The sequence below is a fragment of the Plectrocnemia conspersa genome, unplaced genomic scaffold (genome assembly GCF_051122295.1).
Source record: "Plectrocnemia conspersa isolate PC_06_02 unplaced genomic scaffold, ASM5112229v1 ptg000014l, whole genome shotgun sequence".
Taxonomy (NCBI): domain Eukaryota; kingdom Metazoa; phylum Arthropoda; class Insecta; order Trichoptera; family Polycentropodidae; genus Plectrocnemia; species Plectrocnemia conspersa.
Window position 1 is genome coordinate 13332851 of NW_028277178.1, and position 22632 is coordinate 13355482.

The 22632-nt window shown below is 27.4% G+C and overlaps 1 protein-coding gene across 1 annotated transcript in view; it reads right to left on the minus strand.

The window, feature by feature from the left end:
• The window catches only part of LOC148226247 (neural-cadherin-like), a 203686-nt gene that overhangs the window by 65333 nt on the left and 115721 nt on the right, over window positions 1-22632 (minus strand). The window contains exon 2 of the mRNA XM_088203951.1: window positions 19519-19662. Coding sequence (XP_088060077.1) covers window positions 19519-19662 — 144 coding nt within the window. The remainder of the gene's footprint in view (window positions 1-19518; window positions 19663-22632) is intronic.

Here is a 22632-nt window from a genome sequence, read left to right on the forward strand (position 1 = left end):
GCGTATTAAGTACGATTTCGGAAGTACTCAATCCTAGAAAGGTGCCAGTTGAAGCTTTAAGTCACCGAAATGCTAATTAGTTGAATTTCGAAATTATAATCAACTTTCTATTGTAAAAAAGTCCAAGATTGGTAAAACTTTTCATTCGAAATGTTTGCAGCACTAAAATCAAAAATTTAATAAAGAATAAATAAGCAGCTCGTTGCTTTAATAATTTTTTTACAAAAGCCTGATTATGCTACTTACAATCAACTGGAAAACAGGCGAAATTTGTTATATAAATTATTGCTGACAATACAGCAAACATTGACAGAAAACGGTTGTTTATTCTTAACAGCAAAAATATATATCACAAAAATAAGAAATAGGGTATCTCAAGATTTGTTTGTATTTCTAAAAGCTTATTGTGCTCGGCAAAAATAAAATATATACTTTTATGTTTTTTGATGCTGATTATGGTAATATATCATATACTAGCTGTCGGTACCTCACTATCGTGAGGTACCGATAGCTAGCGAGTGTGCGAATACCGGACCCTCAACTTTTTGGGTTTTAAATATAATTTTTGCTTCGTTCTGATTTTTTTAAATATTTTTTAAAATTTAATGGTTCAAATTGGACATTACTATTTAGGATTTTCAATGATAGACAAAATAGTTCAATCTATAAAAAACTACTTAATATTTTCAATTCATTTGAAAATAGGTTTACAACTTGACTAAATATTTCCAGAAGAAAACATTTTATATTATTTATTAGATTTACAACGTTAGATTTTATCATTATATTGAAACTTTGATATTTAATGATAAATCTAAATATTGTATATCATTTATGAATAGGTTTAAAACTTTTATTATATAAAAATAAATTTTAAATTGTACTATGAAATTTCAATACAGCGAAACTCACGGAACCAATGAATACATTTTGGTGTACTGAAAATTCGTTATATTGAATGTAAGGAAGATGTTATATTTTTATTTTATTTTTAATTACTATATTACTACAGCATCAACATAACCTCTTATAAGGTTGACAGATCGGTTTTTTTTCCTTGTTTAAGGAAAATGTATGAAACACAATAAAAATTGTGAAAAAAATGTTTTATAAAAAAAGTTTGAGGGTCAACGAAACACCTGTAATGTCGCTTTTGAACACACCTGGCACACCCCAAGTCAATGAGGAACTGAATTCTTAGAAATATTTTGTCAAGTTATAACGTCATTCTTAAATTCGGAGCAAAATATTTTGTTATACTGAGATTAGTCTTCATTACAATGAAAACATTTTGTATGAAAGTTTTTCGGGGACAAATTAAAGATTCGTTTAACTGGGAATTTCGTTATTTCGGTATTCGGTACAAAAAAATATCATTGTATTATTTTTTAAAATAGGTTTAAACTTTACTAAATATTAATAAAACAAAAAATATCAAAATGTTTTCAACATAAAAAATAATATTAAAACGTTACATTTTGTATCATTTAAAAGTAGGTTTACAGTTTAATAAATAATAATAATAAATAGCATCGGTTACACATCCGCTCAAAAATATTACTGATATGAAAAAATATTTTGTTACACGTTACTAACGCAACAACACAATCGATCATATATAGTTAGTGCAATGTGAGTGATTATAAGTCATTGATTGTGTTTTAGCGTATTTTAGGTGTTTGAGTGTCAGTTTTAACGCTGCATAACACAATTTTATCATAAATTTAAATTTTCGTAACAAAAAAGTTTTTTGGTGACACCATAAGTTACTTTATAATAAAAAAAAAATTTCTATGTTTTATGTGTAAATATAAAAGTCAGTTTTTAATTACATTTACTAATTAGAAAGAAACAATAAACTAAAAATATCAAGCATCTAATCTGTTACTTTAGACCAAAAGTGCGCTTTAAAAATATTAATAATTTTGAAACCTTTGTCTTTTTTGATCAAAAAATATTTTGATTTACATCTTTTTTAAAGTAAATGTTTTTCTGCGCAGCATTAAATATTTTAATAATTAATGAGTGTAAAAAGTTTTCACTATATTTAAAATTAATAATAAACTAAAGATATTTAAAATCTATAATAAATTATTAATATTTAAAATCCATAATAAAATAAAAAGATTTTTAATGTTTAAAAAAATATTTTAAATAAATCTTGAAATTTTATTCTGAAACTTTTAATTTAAAAAATATTTAAATTAGTGTTATACGTTTTTGTGTAGTTTACTTTCAAAGGCGTCAGTAAGAGGGATTTTTGCAATACTGTGCGCTTAGTAGTTGGTTGGTAATGAATAGTACTTATTTTGAAACTTTGCCCCTTTTTGTTGAAAATATATTTTAAAGCAAAGTCTTAAAAATTCTCTAAAAACTAAAACTTTAAATTGCCAACGTTCGCCAAAATTTTGGTACATATTTTTTCTGTATAGAGAAGCTAATACATATCCACATTATTTTTATTATATTTTAAATCTATAAACTAAAAAAATATTTTAAAAAACATTTTTTTTAGTATTTGATGATTTTTATACATATTTTAATAAATGTTTTACAATTTAAATCGTTAAAATCAATTTCGCTCGTTAAAATCAATTTAGTTCGTTCTCAAGCGCGGGACTTCCCAAATTTGCTTTGACAGTTCTGTCACATCTGGCAAGCGCTCGCTGTGCCGGCTGCGTAATATGTTATAATCGCGGCACTTTTGTTAAAAAGTGACAATTGAAGATGATTCAAGTGATGCAGCATTTGAAATTATAGACAAAACTATAAATTGTGGGTGTGCCAGTAAGTGTTTAGTTATAAATGAATAATATAACACGGTTATTCTAACAAAATTACTATTGACTTTCCAGGATCTAATATTAAAAGACAAACAGCGGTGATTTGGCAATTAAAGGTATACATACCGAAGTTAATTAAACGTATTACAATGCTAGTAATAATAAAAAATATATGACATATTGTGACAATTTTGTAGAAGATGAAGAGATGCCAATCTACGTGTTTAATCCTCTACAGTACATCCATCAATTTTGTTCTTCGGTTGTCGTTTAAATTTAATTTATGGATTACATTAGTAGTAATAGTGTGTTCAATGTTTACTCTTGATAAGAGTCTTATTGTTTTTTAATTATTTTTCAGAAGCAATGATGGAACAATTTGATGACCTATATGGCTACAACGTAGAATTGGTATATATAAACAAAGAGTTAATCTTCTCATGTTGAAGTCACCGTCAGCAAGTATTATCTTTTTATAAAGAACATACTACATAAGTTTGATGTAACTGAATATCTTAAATTTGGCTATTCAGAAAGAGGAATGATGGCACAGAACAAAAATTGTACATATTTTGCCACATCGGAATTAAAAATAACCCACTCTTAGATATTTTGGCTATCGATTATTCCAGGTATGCAATCACATATTTATAATCATTGTAAAATGTCGTTTATTAGATAACATCCAAGAAACTACACATTTATAAGCTGTCCGACAGCGCCGATTTGATCGACATTAACTTTCAATCCTCGCATACTAAGGATATATTACACGTTCATGTTTAAAACATAACTGGTTAATTTAAAATTCTTAAAATCTCACGTATATGTGTATTAAATCGGAAAGCAATGATAATGTTTAGGTAATATAAAAGAAAAACTCACTTTTCGGCCTCGGAGCCCGGCGACGGGATTTCAAAATTTGAAGATTTCATTACAAAGATTGTTTTATGATTGTTTATCTAATTTAATCAATGTATTCTTCTCATCCTAAACACATTATGTATATATTTAATTTTCATAGTTATAACACACCTAGTTAATTTGCAATCCGATTATTTATAAAAGCAAAAACTCACTTTTAGGCCTCGGAGCCCATCGCCGGGAATTCAAAATTTGAAAATTTCATTAAGAAGAGTATTTTATGATTGTTTATCTAGTTTAATCAATGTATTCTTCTAATCCTCAACACATTATGTATATATTTAAGTTAAAATAGTTATAACAGACCTAGTTAATTTGCAATCCGATTATTTATATTCAGTCAAATGACGAATTAATGAAAATTATTGTCGCGTAGCAAAATTTTATTAATAAATAAAAGTGTCGTCACGGTACTGTCTATTTGAATTCGAATGCTTATTTTTCATTGGTCGAAGCTATTTGAATATTTGAATGCTTATTTTTGATTGGTCGAAACAACAGAACGCATTACCGGCGGCTCAAAAATCAGTCGGAGCAAATTCAATTTTTATTTTTATTATTATTTATTATTATAATTAAATATATTTCCTTTGTTTACGTGTATTGTTACACACCGTTAATACAAAGCGATACGATTTACAGAGTAGATAATTGAACGGAGAATGTTTCGTTTAAAGTTATGCGCGTCCGGAAGCGACGGCGGAAGCGGATTAGAACAATTATATATAAGATTTTCTTGAAAAACAAATAAATTTAATTGAAAAATGGGCCTTTTCAATAAAATTTGTTTTAGTTAATACTACATTGGCTTTTTAAACACACAAAATACACACAAAAATTAATAAAAAAATTCTATAATAAAATTGATAAGCAAACAAAAGGCTCGAGTCCCGGGAAATCCAGTTATCTTAAAATTATCACGTTTCGAGTCTCGAGACTTTGCAGTGCTGTAACTTCAGAATCCTTAGTAGATAGTTAATTTTGACATTGCCGTTTTCTTACTCTTACTTTGACAAAATACTTTTGTACAGCTGTATTGTAATGATTAATTATTGCAATCTTCAGTGTTTAGTATATATAATCTTTTTAAAGTCAATATTAATATAAAAAAGTATGTTCTTTTATAATAAAAAGTCTAAACCATTTGATCTTTTTTACAATATTAAACTTTTTGGTATTGTAGTAATGTATGATTGTAGGAAATTCATATAACGTACAATTTTGTATAAATTGTTCTCTTGGTAAAAAATTGTCATCGTAAATTTTGCGGCCCGTTTTTGATGTGCACCAACACAGATATAATAAAAGACGTACTCAGGTTTCAACGGCTAATGCACGACTGACTGCTACAACTTAATTTTTTTTAAATTACATTCATTGTGGGTTAATCTATTACACATGTTTCAATTATTATAGATATTAAAACAAATTGCAACATACAAAAATATTAGACGAAAAAGTAAAATAAATTGTATTTATTTCATTAGAATTTATCCATAAAATATTCTTGTTGTATCCATAATTGTATTTATTACTCAAAGTTATATATTAAATTTCGCCTGTAATAAATTACTATTCATAGCTTTATTTATTCGACCAAATTAAATCTTCGATCTTGATTTATCCGAGACACGAAATTAGCTTTCGTAACATCTTTAACATAGCCGTTCAATTAATTTAACAACTAGCTGACACGACAAGGTTCGACGAATGCAAAAAAATATCTGAACCTTTGCCAAGTGCAATTATTACTTTCTGGATATATTTTTAAATTGTATGTTAAGCGTTCAACGGGTTAATTTGGACGTTGTCCAACGGTCTTGTATGAAAAAACGTCGTTATTGCATTTCGTTTAACTGGAATGCCTAATGCAAACTTTATTGACGCATTTTCAAACCAACAAAACCCACAACATTTTTAATTTGAATTCAATGCTATATTTTTTTGATCTACATATTTAACTTTTAAGAAGTAATTAAGTTATAAATTTTATATATTTTATAACATAATACTAGAGAATAATGATAAAACTGTTTAAAAATATAAATTAAAAGTTTAATTATAATTTGAAAATGAATGTATTTAATAAAATTTATTGTAAGAAATATGTCAAATAAAATATGATAAATGATGTGTCAAGTATTATATTACCATGCAAACTTTATCGATATGTTCTGAATAAAAAATATATGCAAATATCTTTAATTCGCGCCGCCCGTAATACTTGCCAGCGAAAAATTACACTTTTTTTCATATAAAATCGTATAAATCAAGCTGTCCCCCTCAAGAAGTCCATCGCCGAAGAAAAGTGAAAAAGACGTAGTTCGGTCACATTTAACCTCACCGTCTTTAAAGTGGAGCGGTGGAAAAAATTGTGTATTATGTGGCGGGACGAATCCTGGGGGTTACTCTGGGGGTGGCGGTCGGCCGGCATTAATTATTTCCACCCCATTGAGCGGAATGTGTACGCCAAAGTTGGGTTATTATAGTTGAATATCGGTTTATGCCAAAATTTTGGCCACCGGAATGAATGTTTCCGCCGGGGAGAAAAGATTCAATGTATCTATTCGCAGATAGGATATGATTTATTTATCAACTCGCCGCTGTTGGTACAATGCATGGGATAAATTTTCCCTTTTTTTTCTTATATTTATTTATTTATTTAGAAAAAATCAATGCTATCCGAGAGCTGGAGGAGAAACGTTGTAATCTGGCCTTATTCCGTGTGTGTTAAAAGGTAAAATCCCACTGATGTATTTATTCGACGCGGTCTCGCCCAACAAATTCTTTGGCCCTCTAGCGTTTGCCGCATTTAATATTTTATCTATTGACAATGTTTCGGCTGTGTTTATTTTATTTTTTTCATTTACTATCTCGAGTACAACTTTATCTGCAACATAATATACTATTTTGCTATCTTATATTTGAGTTAAAGAAATTGGTATTTTTTTATGATATACTTATCCAAATAAAAAATATATATTTACGGAATTGTATAGCGTTGTTTTCTTAAGGTTTTCTGGTGATATTCATCACCTTGAGCTGCAATTTTTATATCATTTCACAATATTAATTTAATCAACGCTAATAGATAGTTTAATTTTTACTGTTCAAGTATCGTGATAAATTCCGCCAAAAACAAAATCTAAGACATATTTCACGTTAATTTAAAAATCTGGTAGTATTTTTTTTCTTTAGCAGAACTTTTATAGGGTTAAAGTCATTGCGCAACTAAACAAAAATTTGATTAAAAAAACTTTGATATGTGTAGTTAGAAATTGATTGGGAGCCGACAGTGGAAACGAGATGTACGAGCCATCACGATCCACAAAAAGGATGATGCATCGTGTAACAAAAACTTTAGAACGATCGTCGTTCCTTGCGGACCTCTTAAGTTGCTTGATATTATTATTTACAGATACATCTCAATCACTGTCGGCAAGCGTTAGTAGACCAACAACGCGGATTTCGTAAGCGTCGTTCCACGATCATTTGACATGAGCTACTACACAAAGTTTGTCATGAGCTACTATTTTGAAAGTTAAGGAACTTTGATTTTCAAACGGGCATGTTACCTTTTTTGGATTAACTATTCTTAAGTCGCCACCGACGGTATGTGACCTATGGAAATCGTCACTTTGGTGAGGAGTACTTCGCTCATTCTGGAGTACCACAGGGATCCAATCGAGGTCTCCTGCTTTTTCCTGCTTTTTTGCTCTTTATTTCTGACATACATGCGGCAAAAATAATTATGATGACCTGAAAGAGTTTCAGAGTATTTGCATAAAAATTCAGATTCACTCTATTGACAGAAAGACATGGAGTCACTGTAGAGGTTGTCAATCGACAATCAACTATCTTTCAGAACACTAAAATTAAAAGAAATATAATCCTAGCTACTAGATTCTAGTAGATATTAGTAGATAAAAATAATCTGCATAGAAGCTAAATAGCGAGATTTTATTAAAAACATATATTTTATTAAAAACATATATGTATTTATAAAAATAGAAACATAAAAATAAAATAATGAATACAGTTAAACTTGGTCATAAACAAATATAAAGGGACTGGCTAAATTTGCTCTTTATAACCGTTACACGTTATATCAGAGTTAGGTAAATGTGCCTTTTTATCTACTTTTATAAATAGGTTTTTAGAATATGCCTTATATGTCTGTATATAAAATACAATAACAACAAACATTTAATAGCCTATTTAATTAAAAGTTAGTAAAATAAAATATTTATGAAAAATCTATAATACATAAAAAGAAAAATTTTTCAAAGCAAATTTGTACATACATTTATATTAATTCTTAACAACATCTAAAATACTGCTATGTTTCAAAGTTTTAATTTGAGCCTGTCGTAAAATGTTTATTAAATCAATCAATGCATTAAAAGTTTTTTCGTTGGTTTTACCATATGACTATAATTAGCAAAAAATGTATGAATAAATCTTAAACTTATTGTCGTCAGCATTGATTGCGATATCTGATTTTTAAGACTATTGTCTGATAATTGAGATATAATTTTGGTGTAAAATAATCCAGCTGTTGAGAATGCTCTTTCCGACTTGACACATAATGGTTGGATTATCATTAAATTTACCAGTTAACGTTAAAAAAATTCGAGCTATATTTTCAAGTACACAATTCATTGCATTATTGGCGTTGCATCTATTCAATAAAGCACGTTTTGAAAACAGTTATTTTTTTAATTTTCTTACTGTTTCATTGTGTATTTATTGCTTGTTTAATTGCCATCATGACACATTGGGAAAATCTGTCAAGATATGACGGTCAGATTTGTAATAGAAAATAAATATATAGTATAGCTGTAGACGTATCAGCTGTTGTTTTAAGTTTGTACATTTATAAAGTTTTCACAAAGGCTATTGCTATTGATATTTTTTGGCAATGTTTTACACTTAAAAAAAATGTTTATATGAATTCAATATTGAGTAGATATATACACAACATTTTTTTGTTGTGATAAATAAAAATCACATTGCTATTACGAATGCACGTGTAATAAAATTATGATATCTGATCCTCTTATGGATCTCAAACACTGTATTAGTTATTTGATATTGCACAAAAGCGCCTTTTTTGTCTTGTTTGTTGTTATAAATAGCAAATGTACGCCAGAGTTTGGCTTATGGCGACGACGTCTCGCATTAAATGGCTTGTTTTTAATGCGCGCCAAAGAAGTCGAAGAGGGAGATAAATTGGCCCTTAAAAGAATTTATAGGGCTGGGAAAGAACGCCAGTGACTTTCTTTTCGGCGGATTAATGGCATTAGAATATTCAAATTGCGTTTGAGGAAACGCTGCCAATTTAACTGCTCCCAGTTACCATGACGTAAGGTTGCGTTCACTCCGCATAAAATGATTTTATTGCGCTCGTTTCCTCGAATTAACTAAATTACCAATACGTTTATTTGTGTCGTTAGATATCAAACTCGCCCATTTATATGATGTGTCATGTGGGAATGTCGCGATTTTCATAATAACCGCCATATAAGTCATCAACAAATTCAGGCAAACAACTGTCAAAAAGAATGTTTTGATAATTTTTCAATATAATTTACGATGTTGTATTTCTATTTGTGTCAATGTACATAATAATATCTTATCAATAATTGGAAAATATCCATTAATCATATTTGATATATTGTATGAAAGTATATAATTTAAAAGAAATACAATGTATTAATCATATTATAGTATATTACATACATACATTTAATATATTAACCATTAGTATAAATGTTTTTATTTTTGTAACGTAATCGGGTATACATGTAAACAGCACAATAGAACAGGGGCTTAAGTTATTATAATATTGTTTGACCTTGATTGCTAAGATAATTTAACTTGGTTATTCTCGAGTTATTTGAGCGAACGTAGACAGTTCTTAACCTACTGTATGGGGGCCGATTATGGAAAGGGTATTTTATTCCTTTAAACTAACCTGGAACCTCTGCTCTTTGCGTTTATTATTTATTACTGAAAAACATTTGGCAGTTACTAATTTAAGTTTCTTTCTGTATGCAGATGTTTTAAAATTGTCTATATGTATCGTATGTGTTGCAAACTCTTTTTCTCTACAGAGTGATTTGGACATGGAGATGGACTTCCGTCAACCGTCTGCCTTTTAATTACTTGCATAGCAGCTCACTAGAGTTGCCAAGTCTATATCTAAAAAAAATAATATCTGGAAAGATACGGGCGTGAACCTTATAGATATAGACAAGGCCTTCGACACAGTCTGTCTTTTAAATAGTGATTTTGAATCTATATCGTCCCTTGAAGAATAGGGTTTATTAAAATTAAATACTTACTATTCTGATCAATCATCATCGTATTATGACGGATGAATACTGTGATCAATAATTATTATTTTTAATTAATAAAATATACGTCACTGATTGTGATCTTTAAAATCAGGTATTCGTACAAATTTAAACATGTTAAAAATAAATAGTAGGGATTGATACGTGTAAAATAATGTGAAAAAATTAAAAATACATTTAAATATAAGGAGTGAAAAATAAAGGGTGTAGTAATAATATAATATGTTCGTACCGATGGCACTTAGATAGGTATATACGATATTTTATTATATAAAGATGCACACTATGTTTATTTTGAATTAGTTGATGCACACATTTCAGTGTTTAGTTTAGAGAAACTTGGAAGCTTTCCTGGTGTGCAGGGCATTGTTATTTGTGCTTTAAATAACAGTATTTCATCATACCGAATACCCACATATTAATCAATTTACATATTTCCTGTACATAAGCATAATATTCCTTGTCTCTTAATTTGCCAACTTGAAATGCCTTAATTATATATAACATAAATGGAGGATGCAATTTTTATATTTGCTAATTGCATAATATCATTTGCTGGCACGCCTAATATTACACATACTAAATCAACTGTGCGAAGCCCTCTTATGATTGCGGATACAGGCGTTTAAAATTTATAAAGATAAGCCAAAAGTGTGCTATTTTAGAAAAGTAACTACAGAACAAAATATTGTGATATAGTTACTTTAAGTTTACATAAACCTTTCGAATAGAGATACAATATTACAAACTAGTGACATAATATTATGGTTCACTTCAACTATTCTAAAAATAGATAGGCCTCATATATAAGATTAAGTTTTTATAAAATATATGTACATACATCGAGATATTGATTTGAGACTTAAAAAACATATTTTCATTTATTATATTATTTGTTAAAACTTAAACTTGTACTTTCTTTAGAATGGATCATATACTAAAAATAAAATATTTATAAAATTATTTTTTCCAAATTCTTTTAATTTTATTTTTATGGATTAATGTCGATTAAATTATTACCATTAATTGTCAAATTAAAATCTACTGCCAGATTTTTTGCGCGAAGCGCTCATAATTTCACGCTTGTTATTAGATCATGCAATCCTGGCGTTCTAGAGACACATACAAGCGATATACCGTCATCGTTGTCGTCGTGTAGGGCAGTGGTCCAAGTCGAATATGCGTACCCCAGGGGGTATGGCAAGTTTATACTGACAGAAAAAGCATGAAAATGAATTTAAGAATAGCATTTAATATCGTTCATATTTAATTCACACGATCGTGAATAGACAATCAGTAGCGGCGATTCTTTTCAGTATCATTTTTAGATACAAAGGCACTGCTAAAATACTCATACAAAATTGTTATATGTATATTAAATATGAGGTGACTAAGGTGTCGTTTAAAATAATTTTATAAGCAGGATGCGAAAGAAAAAAATATCGAATGTGCCAGAAAAATATTACAAAATAATATATTGCTTTTAAAGGTGCATTAGACACTGGAAATAATATAAACCAGCAATAGAGATTATAATTTGAAAAACATGCAATGGTTATTTGTAATACGTACTATTAGTTTATTATTGATTTACTTGTTATAACCAGTGACTACTACTATCGTGTAAATATACACCAAGCCTTATATTAGGTAAAAAAAAAAATCCTGAGGGAATTACAAATAGTTTATAATGAGGATTTTACGTTTGTAGAATTTTTCAAAATTTGTAAGTAACATTGAACTGCACAACCAATTATATATCTAGGATTTTTTAATAATTATTTTTAATAATAGTACTAAAAATGTATTAAATAGCTTAGTCAAACTTTTGACGATACAGAAATTTATAAACAATCATGTTTTTAGTTACTCTTTAATAAAGTAACACTTAAAATAAATTAAATCTTTTTACATAATTGTGCCTTGCTATTTTTTAGCAGAAATTATAGTTTATTATCAACATGATAATTGTATCTTAATATTATTTAAAAAAAACTTAAAAACATGTTATTAAAATTTACAAAAAATATCATTTATGTTATTTTTTTTAAACTATAGAAAAAAAATGTTTGTTTTTAATTCTTGTGATAAAATATGATTTAATTATATATATGTTCTTATCTGCAGCATTAACTGCGAAAATTATATAGTGATAAACATATTGATCCCTTTAATAATATTGTAAAATTAACGTAATTTAACCCAAATAAAAAAATGTATATAAACAATTGATACAATATATAAAAGATGAAAAAAATTTACATGCTGTGGCAAAATATTGAGTGAGTTACATTACTTGAAATTGGTTTGATGTTCCAATGGGCATTGTCGAAATAAAGTTGAATTGCAATATTCGGAAATATAATTTGCTATATAAGCACATAAACTTATACAATAGATATTTACCTATAAAGTCTCAAATAGAAATATAAATCGAAATTATTCTAAAAGTAGTCAAATTTACAATTTAATATTTTTATTGTATTTTTTAAATTGGATTTAGAGTTAAAAAATATATATAATAACTGTTTGACGTCTAAAATTAAGTAAAGCGGTTTAAGTAATGATTCAAAATACTCACGTTTTGTATTGATGGTTTATTTAGTATGACTGTTGTTAAATTATTATTTTTTTAATTTAATAAAACAAAGAAAGAATATAAAATCATCTTATATAATATATATACTTCCTATTGATAATACGTCTTACTCGTATTGTGAAAAAACTCTTTATGCACATGTACCTAGATACAAATAAATAGAAAATGCTATGCTAGTATGTGAACTGTAAATGTATTTAAGAGTATAAGTAGAAATAATTGGTTTTTGTCTATATATACACCAGTTTTACATTTACACTAGCGATTTAGTAAATTCATATTCGAAAATCATTTTCACCGATAAATATATAATTCAACTAATTAAAATAAACTTTAACTTATAACCGCTGGTAAAATTATATACTGCTCTAAACTGTCGTTGAAACTTAATTTGAGAGTTGCGAAACGTACATTTGCTGTTCAAACCCAAACCTAATCTAAACAAATTCGTTCAAGTTAGCTTTGAATTTAAACAGCAATTTTCGCTTCATATAAATATCTATCTATCGGTTAATATGTATTCGGATATGATTTTACTGAAACGAGAGCTGCATGTTTCAAACGTACTTGTACCGGATAATTCACGCAGTGAAAAACACACTTTCACTGATATTGATCAGTGAAATTGTTTGATATTGAAAAATAAACATTTATAAAATTTAACTTTACTGAAAAATATACATTCACTTTAATATTTATAACAGTAGCGCTTTTGATTTTCTGAGGGTCCATAAATTCTACAAGGAAAATTTTTTTTTGAGAATTAAAAAAAATAATAATATATGTAAAAATAATCAACGTTATTGAACTTGTATATTTTACCTTCATTTTTTTTATATATTGAGTGAATAATTTATGTATTGTAAATAATATGCAAAACATGAAATATTGTAAACATAACTATAAAAATGTCATTAAGGCTAGACAAACATTATTCTATTACTATTTTGTTAATCTTAAAAATATTCCTTATAAAAATTGCGTTAAATATAATGTGAAAAATTCTCGACGCCACAAACGTCAGAACGCATTTAAACTAATTTGAGTATCAAATAGAAATTGACCAAGAAAGCAAATATCTCTTATTTCTTGGTAGCCAAAAATTAACGTCAAAAACGATAAAACGGGAGCAGTAAGAATGCTCCGTATGATTTTTTAGACAACGAACTTTAACTATTTTCTGTCGTCTTTTAAAAGACTATAAAACAGATTTGTAAAGATATTATTAACTAATAAAAAAACTAAATGTCCATTTTTATATCGAACGTAAAATAATAGTTTACATTTAGTTCGGTAATCCTTCCTTTTATATTTGGGGTACGAGAGCAAAACAGTTTGGAGACCACAAATTTAGGGTATTATTATTATCATTAGCACACTAAAAAACCGAAAGGAATCTTTGATACATAAATATAGTGTATACATAGCGCCAAAACAACTAATCTCCATAAAATAGCGCGCGTTACCCCACAGTGACGACCCGGATTCTTTTTTACGGTCGCGCGAGGGTTAAGTGGTAATCACGGTCGCCACGCGGTACTGCCTCATAACTTTACTCGATTATTTTGCTGCGCAAAGGAAAAGGCACGGTACGAGGTGCAAATGAAAAACCGCAAAACCCTCTCTGGGACTCACAGACGGAATTTTAATTTTTTGCTACACATTTGGAACATGCTACGTATCTTGATACAGGAAGTGGCGTATCTCTTTTGGGCCTCCCCGGGTCCGAGTAATGGAAAATTTGTTTATGTTTCATAAATTAATTTTGTAATGCAACCACCGTATTCTCTGAGGCTTGAAAAAGTTACACAATAAAAACATATATATTTCACATTTGTTATTTTTCGTTGCGCTCTTATTGATAATTGTGAAAATATAACCATATATACCTGATTAGGTTTCCATTGATTTTCACAGAAAATAATTATTGAAAAACCTTTGTGTTTCCACAAAAATATTACCATTTATCTAATAGTAATACGAGTGTGTTCTAAATTACGTGAAGAACGTCTGGCGTTTATTATAACACGTCATATTTAATATTATACATATATTCGATCTCACACATTTTTGTAATCACCTGAGTACGCCAGGGGTATTGTGACTTACAATACTCTTGGCAATTTGTAAGCATAGCAATATATGCATACATAGGTATACATATGTGTAGTTGTATGATTTGATCAATAAATCGGCAATAAAGTACTTAATATATTTAAATAAATCATGCCAGATTTAATGTGTGTATAATTCAGTATACCAATACGATATAAAAATTAAGTCAACGAATAATACCTGAAAAACTTAGGTTTGTATCCAATATTATCCCATAGTATCCCTATTCTAGTATTTTTTCTATTGTATTTCAACGATCGGAATTTATGTTATAATATTATTAATATTCATATAGAGCAATATATATATAAAGTTTTTAAAAATGAATAACGCAATAAATAATTTCAATAAAATTGTGCTAGCTCGCATATGGTGCCATGTCTTAATTATTCATCTTAGCTCTGCACTCATCGAGGGACCTTGGCTGCTTCCAGAAGATATCTTCATTTCAGCCTGTCCGGTACCCTTCTGCCCAGCGGAGAAAATTATAGCACTAGTAATTGTTACAATAATTTTATAATTTAATTTTTCAAGTTTACTATTTTAATATTGCTTTGCAACAAAATTTCCAAATAAGAAAAACCGCAGACATTTTTACTTTACATCCCTACACGTCAAGTGTCAGAGAATGCTTTAGGCGGAAATTAAAAATTCGTGATGACGTGAACGTTTGAAAACGTAAACAAAAATTAATTAATACTTCAACGTAGTCAACAGCTCTGACAGTGAAAGTGCTTTATATTAATAATATTTTTTTTCAGTCACCCGAAAAGGTTAACAGCCGTCGTTTTTTCGATTAAACGTACAACAGGGACGAACAGGGCAATTAATTTAGGATAGTTCGACCCGTTTTAATTTTAAATTAATCGAAAATAATAAAAGTTTAATTGAAATTGCGGGATTTGCTGATGATTAAAGCAGCCACCCTTTTAACATTGTTTTGATATCTTTTCTTTTCTATTATGTTAACCTTCACCCTGATTTGTAAAGAAAAGTTATTTATTTTTTCAACTTGCGTGATAAGTTTGTACGTGTTTCAACAGTAAATCCATTACTTTAAACCTAGCCACAGCACGGAAAAGTTAGTTATATGCTCTAGGGGTGTGGTCAAAACTAGATTTGGTCTCATTGTTTCGAGTTATAGCTATCCTATGAATTAATTAAATATTCGTAATGAAAACTTATTGATTATACGTTGTATTGAAAATTAGCAATTTAATTTATTCTTAACAAAGATCAAATAAATTTATTATAAATTTATTACAAATTTATTTGACCTTTCAAAAATTATTTGGAAAATATTTCAATTTGCATTTTTTACCGTCGAACAAGATAAAATAACACGATGAAAAAATCGCGTATAAAGTAATAAAAGCTATGAACATACACGTTCGTAATAATTTCGTTATCTCGACGACATCAGCAAAAATTTAGTCTCAAACAGTAACTTTGACGATCTCATCATTGACGTAATATATGCACATAAATCACGTATGTAAAAATGACCAAAGAGACACTCGTGAATATGTGTAGTATACTTTCACCCTTCATTAAAATTATATGAGAACATAAAAAAATATTTCAATGAAATATATAAAACATATTGTATATATTAAAAATATATATATAAAAATATATATACACGTTTTAAACAATACTATAGTAAATGTATAATATAACTTAGTTTAAATGAATTTTTAGGGTAGTGATCATAAAACTTAAGTAATAAAAATGTTGTAAAACGTCTTTTCGAATTTGATTGTCATAAAGTTAAGCTTGGGGTTGTTTATTCAAATTAATATTTTTAAATACAAACGTATAATATAAATATAAAAAATACCAAATTTATAATAAAAACAACCTTTAAATTTATGTAATCAAGTAAATTAGAATTTATTACGATAATATTATTAAACTAAGATTTTCACTTTAAAAATTTGTCAAGTTATTTGTTTATTTTAATTGCTTTTTTTTATTATTTATTTCATGCAAGGGTATATAAAATATGTATATATATATATTACATATTTTTTTACTTATTATACTCTTACAAATTCCAAAGTCATTATGTACTTTGCATTTTTAAGCTTCGGAATGAGTTTCTCGATACCAACATCATAAAATTCAACAACCGTTTTAAAAGGTACAATTATGAATACTTAGTGCCAAGTAACATATTTTAACTTTCTTATAATTCCTTAGATTATTTTTTACATAATTGAAACTAGGCTACAAAAATGGATAACTATGATAATTTGGGAATTACAATGACCATTTTTAACAACCACAAACACACTTTTTTACGATTGAGGCGGGCCTGATATACCAGGCAAATTTATGCGAACCCTAACAAAAACAGCAGTGTTGTTATTTGAAAGGTACTACTAATAACAAATCAATAGATTACCTATTGCCTTTATAGCATTCTAATTGAATAGATTATTATGTTAAATGTAATATATTTTTTTATATTTTTATTTAAATTTAATTTACAAAATATTTTTATATGGTCTTTATATATTTTGAGTTACATACACATTAGTCAATCAGATACAATTATTTTTAAATCAAATAACAATACTTTTTATTTAAATTGTTTTAGATTTTTTCTGAATTTTGAGTGGGACTATATTTATTATTTTTAATTGGTAATATTTTTTAAAGTATTGAAATAGCAAAAAAACATAAATTTTAGATACGAAAAAAAACGAGAATAAATTTTAATTTTTTTAGTATAAACAATTAATTAAAATTATTAATATTTATGATGTAAGAATTTATTATATGTATGCTCTAATTTCATTCGACCAAATTAATTAATAATAGTTACATATATCATATGTAAAAATAATAACAGCAAAAGACTCAAGAGAAAACATTTTTTTCTGACGATTCTTATACTATGAATAATTATTAAAACCTTTAGCATAGAAAAATGTTATAAATATATTTATTATTTAATATAACTGCATATTTATAGTAAAAGTTTTTGATTTAATAAAAAAATAAAAGTACTTATGATCGAATTGGTATTTTTTATCCAGAGTTAAGTAATTAAATTAATTTTAACTGTTTTTTTTAAATAATAGGAAAATACTGAAATGATAAACACGCATTGAATATTTTATTTGGGTGGTGAAACCTATTAAAAGAAAGAGCTTCTTGTATCAAGAAAGTACCTTATCTATCAAGCTTAAAAGATATTTTTTTACTAATTTTTTATTTTAACTCTCTAGCATTGCAATATTTTTTAAATTGGTTTTTGATATATTATTTTCGTTTTTCAACTGTATCACAAAAGCTTTATTTTGTAAACAATTTTTTTATATTTTATTTTAAGTTGTTAGTCAGATTTAAGGTTTACGTAACCTGGTGTTTTATTGAATATTATATTTAAACACGAATATATTATCGAATGTCATTATATGTATTAAAAAAAAATTTTCGTTTTTTTTAACTATAGCTTTTTTTATGATTTTTAGATATTATATTTCATAATCAATCTAATTTGGGCAATTGTATTCGAAGTGTTTGTGAAATCTAATAAAATACAAAACTAAGACATAGTCGAAAACGGATACATACTTTTATTAAATAAATATAAATATATATATATATATATATATATATATATATATATATATATATATATATATATATATATATATATATATTTATATAATTCCCATATTTTATTTATTATCTCAAAGTTAAATACGAATATTGACGTTTGCTTGTATTTTATATTTACATTTACTTATATTACTAATTAATCAAAAACTAAAGCGTTTACTTAACTTTTATTTAATTAGACATTAAATACATAAAAGTATTTTCTATATTATATACCCAAATCAAATAAAAACAATATTCGTAACTGATAATATTTTAAACTAACTCACAAGCCCCCTAACGTGTTTATTTATAATTAGGCTTAAACATTATTTGTAGAACGCTTGTTTGCAAAAAAAATTCATTCCCTAAGAGAAGACAAAAATGATCGCAGATATAAAAAAAAACAATAAGAATATTTTTTTGTGCTTTATATTTTGAAAAATATATTTTTTTATTAGAGAATATTATCTTTTTTATCAGAGGCTATGGTATGAACTGAACTAATGAATATAATAGCTTTTGTACAGCAAGGTGACCAATTGACCTCAAAAATGTTATCCTCCTTAAACAATTTTCGAAATGACAATATTTGAGCTCCCGCAGCAATTTATCCCTTTGGAACAATCATTTTCATTATGTCCCATATTTCTCAAAATCTGGTCACCTTATGTACAGGAAACTAAAACCAAAATATTAACAGCAAATAAAACAGTTATATCAAAAATTAAAAATAATTATTACTATTATGCGATGTTCAGATATTGGATTTTCTAATATACACTATTGATCCGTCGCTGTCTACATTTCGTTTGCGATATTTTAATATACAAATTGATAATACCCGTCTTCGGATGAGATTTTTATTTTAGAATTTCTATATAAAATCGTAATCGAATTGAAACCTTTCCAGTAATAACCTAATGGAGTTATGTGCTTAATAGTGAGTCATCACAGAAAGCTTCGTACGTGTACGTGCAGTGCAAAAGCTCTGAGCTTTCAACCAAGCCAGCCTAACAATGCAATTACGTACAATGCCCAGGTGAGCTTCTGGCCCAATTTAACACCACAAACGGCCACTCGCTTAAACAATGCGAAATTTTATATAACAAAAAAATAAACTCACCATTGTTCGCGGTGTTGGCGGTGACGGTGAGCACCGTGTGATTAATATCTTCGTTCTCGTCCACCTCTGCCTCGTAGAAAGTCTTGTCGAAATAAGGGGGACCGTCATTTTTGTCCGCTATGCCAGTCCTGATGAATTTCGTAACTAAAAAATAAAAATAATATTATTTTATACACTTAATCAATGTCAGATATAATTTAAAAATTTTAGTAATATATTTTTTATTGCGTTCCAAAAAGACGTAGTTATATTATATATACAATTTTGATACGCTAATACCTTGTCACACAAGCAAGTTGCAAATTTTTCGTTATTATCAAGTGTTATATTACAGATTTTGAACGAGCAAAATTAGGTTTGTGAGAGTTGTCTAAAATTCATCTTGTAATTTAAATACTAAAAAAAACTAAATACTAAATAATAAATTAAAAATCAACTATTTATACGACAACGAGAATAGAAAGAGTACTGTTAAAAAATCATAGATAATTATATATTACAGTCTGTATCTATATACATTAGATTATTTTGAATTTGCAACGTAATCGAAAAAAATCGATTTCAGCATGTATTAAAATAAAATATTTAGTTAGTTTTTCGTTTTAAATTAATAATTAAAAAAATAATATAGTTGGTAAATTATTATCAATTGGTTGGTAAATTACAGTAAATTATTAAATATATTTATTATTTCTCATGGTTATTTTATTACTTTTTACTTAATATACCAACTATATATTATGGTTGTAAATATTCACTCCACGGTTTGGAGTTGAGGCGCGATTGTGAAGATTAGAAATATACAATACATAGTAATGCATGTGATTCATGCTAGTTTTGGGGTTTAACGGCCGCACGGGACGGGTTTAGTGAAAACACAATGCTTTATATAACACATAATCGGGTTAATGCGGAACTAAACGCCATTAGTTGGCCAAACGACATTTTCTGCAGCAAATGTCCAAAAAACGCAAGGAATAAACCCTATAATGCCTGCAACATTAAATTTAATATATTTAAATGAATTCTGTAATTTTTGATAATCTTAAATATTTTTACATCTCTTAAAAGTTTTAACGTTTTTACAAATATCACATAATTTTTAATGGAAATCAGCTAATCAATAGGTCGATAAAAATGCTTAGTTTTATCTTGAGAAATGTGCGCTACTGCAGGAATAATTTAGTATTGCGCACTCTTTATGATGCCCTAATCATACTAAAAACTGGCTTTATTATATAAAATTTAACGCATAGTGAGTCAATGCAATAATTTGTAGCTCTAAAAAGTATAGCGTAAATTCCTTCGGTATTTATACTAAAAGGAATACAGGTACTATTTGTTCCTATTTCCCATTGCTAACATTGTGGATGCACTGAGATACGTTTCGTTATCAACTGGCAGAAGTATTTACATAATTCAACACTTCTGGGAATTTGCTCAAAGCTTGACAAACCTTCGGTGTTCCAGCAGTTCCAGATGTGAGCCCCTAAGGGCGGTCATAGCTCTCGGTCTCATCCACTATTCTTGCCTGTAGAGGCTACAACTATAACACTTATCAACTCTTCTTTGGCAATGGCTATCTGACTACTTAATACTGTGCATCAAAGTTTTTATATTTTCATGTGCACATACGGAGAGTTGGTTCAGTACTTATTGTACAATACACACCCGATAATGTGACTTTTGTCTGTCCTCTTTTCATGTTTTTAATTAATAATATTTTTAAATTTGTTAAATATAATATGCTTTTGGCCATTTTGACACATTATTTTAATCTGTCAGGTAGTGATGTTTTTAATATAATCAAATAAAAATTGAATTAAATAAATATAATGTCGAAAATTGTGAAAATTTGACAAAGATTTGATATTTGACTTTCCCTTTCACTTTTTAGAATTCCGATCATGTCGTTCACCTGAATATCAAACTTATTCGATTACGTTTATCAAATAATAATTTCAACCTGTAAACGTGTCATCTCACGTGATTGCGTGATTTTATCACTCAAATGTAACGTATCAAAAATATAATATTTTTAAATATATTTTTACAAAAAATATAGATCATTTTAAAAATTAAAGAAAGAACATTGATTACACTGCACTAAGATAAGATATGTTATTAAAATTAAACAGTAATTAAATTTTTTAATTAATTTCATTGTTTTTTAATAAACTTATCAAAATAAAAATTAAGCACATCTCTATATTATATATTGACAATAAAACTATTATGAATTAGAAGCCACTATAAAATTGTTCTTAGCTATTTTCTCAATATATTTTGTTGTTAGTGTAGTTGGTAATTAATATGTGTATATACTATATATGTATATATGATATATACTATTTGCTATTGTAAATTATATATATTTTACGAATAAATGTAAATTACGTATTTATATACATTATTTTGCCAAATTATATTGCAAATTCACATATAGATAATTAAAGTTTTAGACTGATAAATTCTCAGTATTTTCATTATAAAATATTTGTTGTTGTTGATCAAGTTGATTTAAATATTTATTACGATTTGTGTACTTTGTAGTATTTTGATTTTCTACATTTTTTAAATAAGAATACGTATATTAAATAACTACATAAAAAAATATTGTCAATTGTAAGTAGGTAAAATAATAAACATTTTCATAAATAAAACTTAACTAGAAATCATTACATGAAAAATGTTTATACAGTTTAAAAATAGACCATAGATACATAAGAACGTGATCAATGTGTTATAAAAATGCTATACAGTAAATATTATTATTGTAAAAATATTTTTATTTTAACTATAAGATTAACTTATACCAATTATTTTGAAATTTTTTAATATTATTACCACTATGTGTTTATGGGTATATTGGAAACGTTAACGTGATATACGTCCTTGCGAGGAATTTACGAAAAGCCAAAGCGTAGTAGGGCTCAGGTCTTCGGCCGTTCAATTTTTCTTGGAACGCACCTAGAAACGGATTCGCCCAAAGCCTGTATACCCTTATAAAATAAGTCATTAATCATCATCTACAATGGAGTGAGTACATTTTTCAACAATAAAAGCGAATTTATGATATATACTCTATGATATATGTATGTATATACTATACAA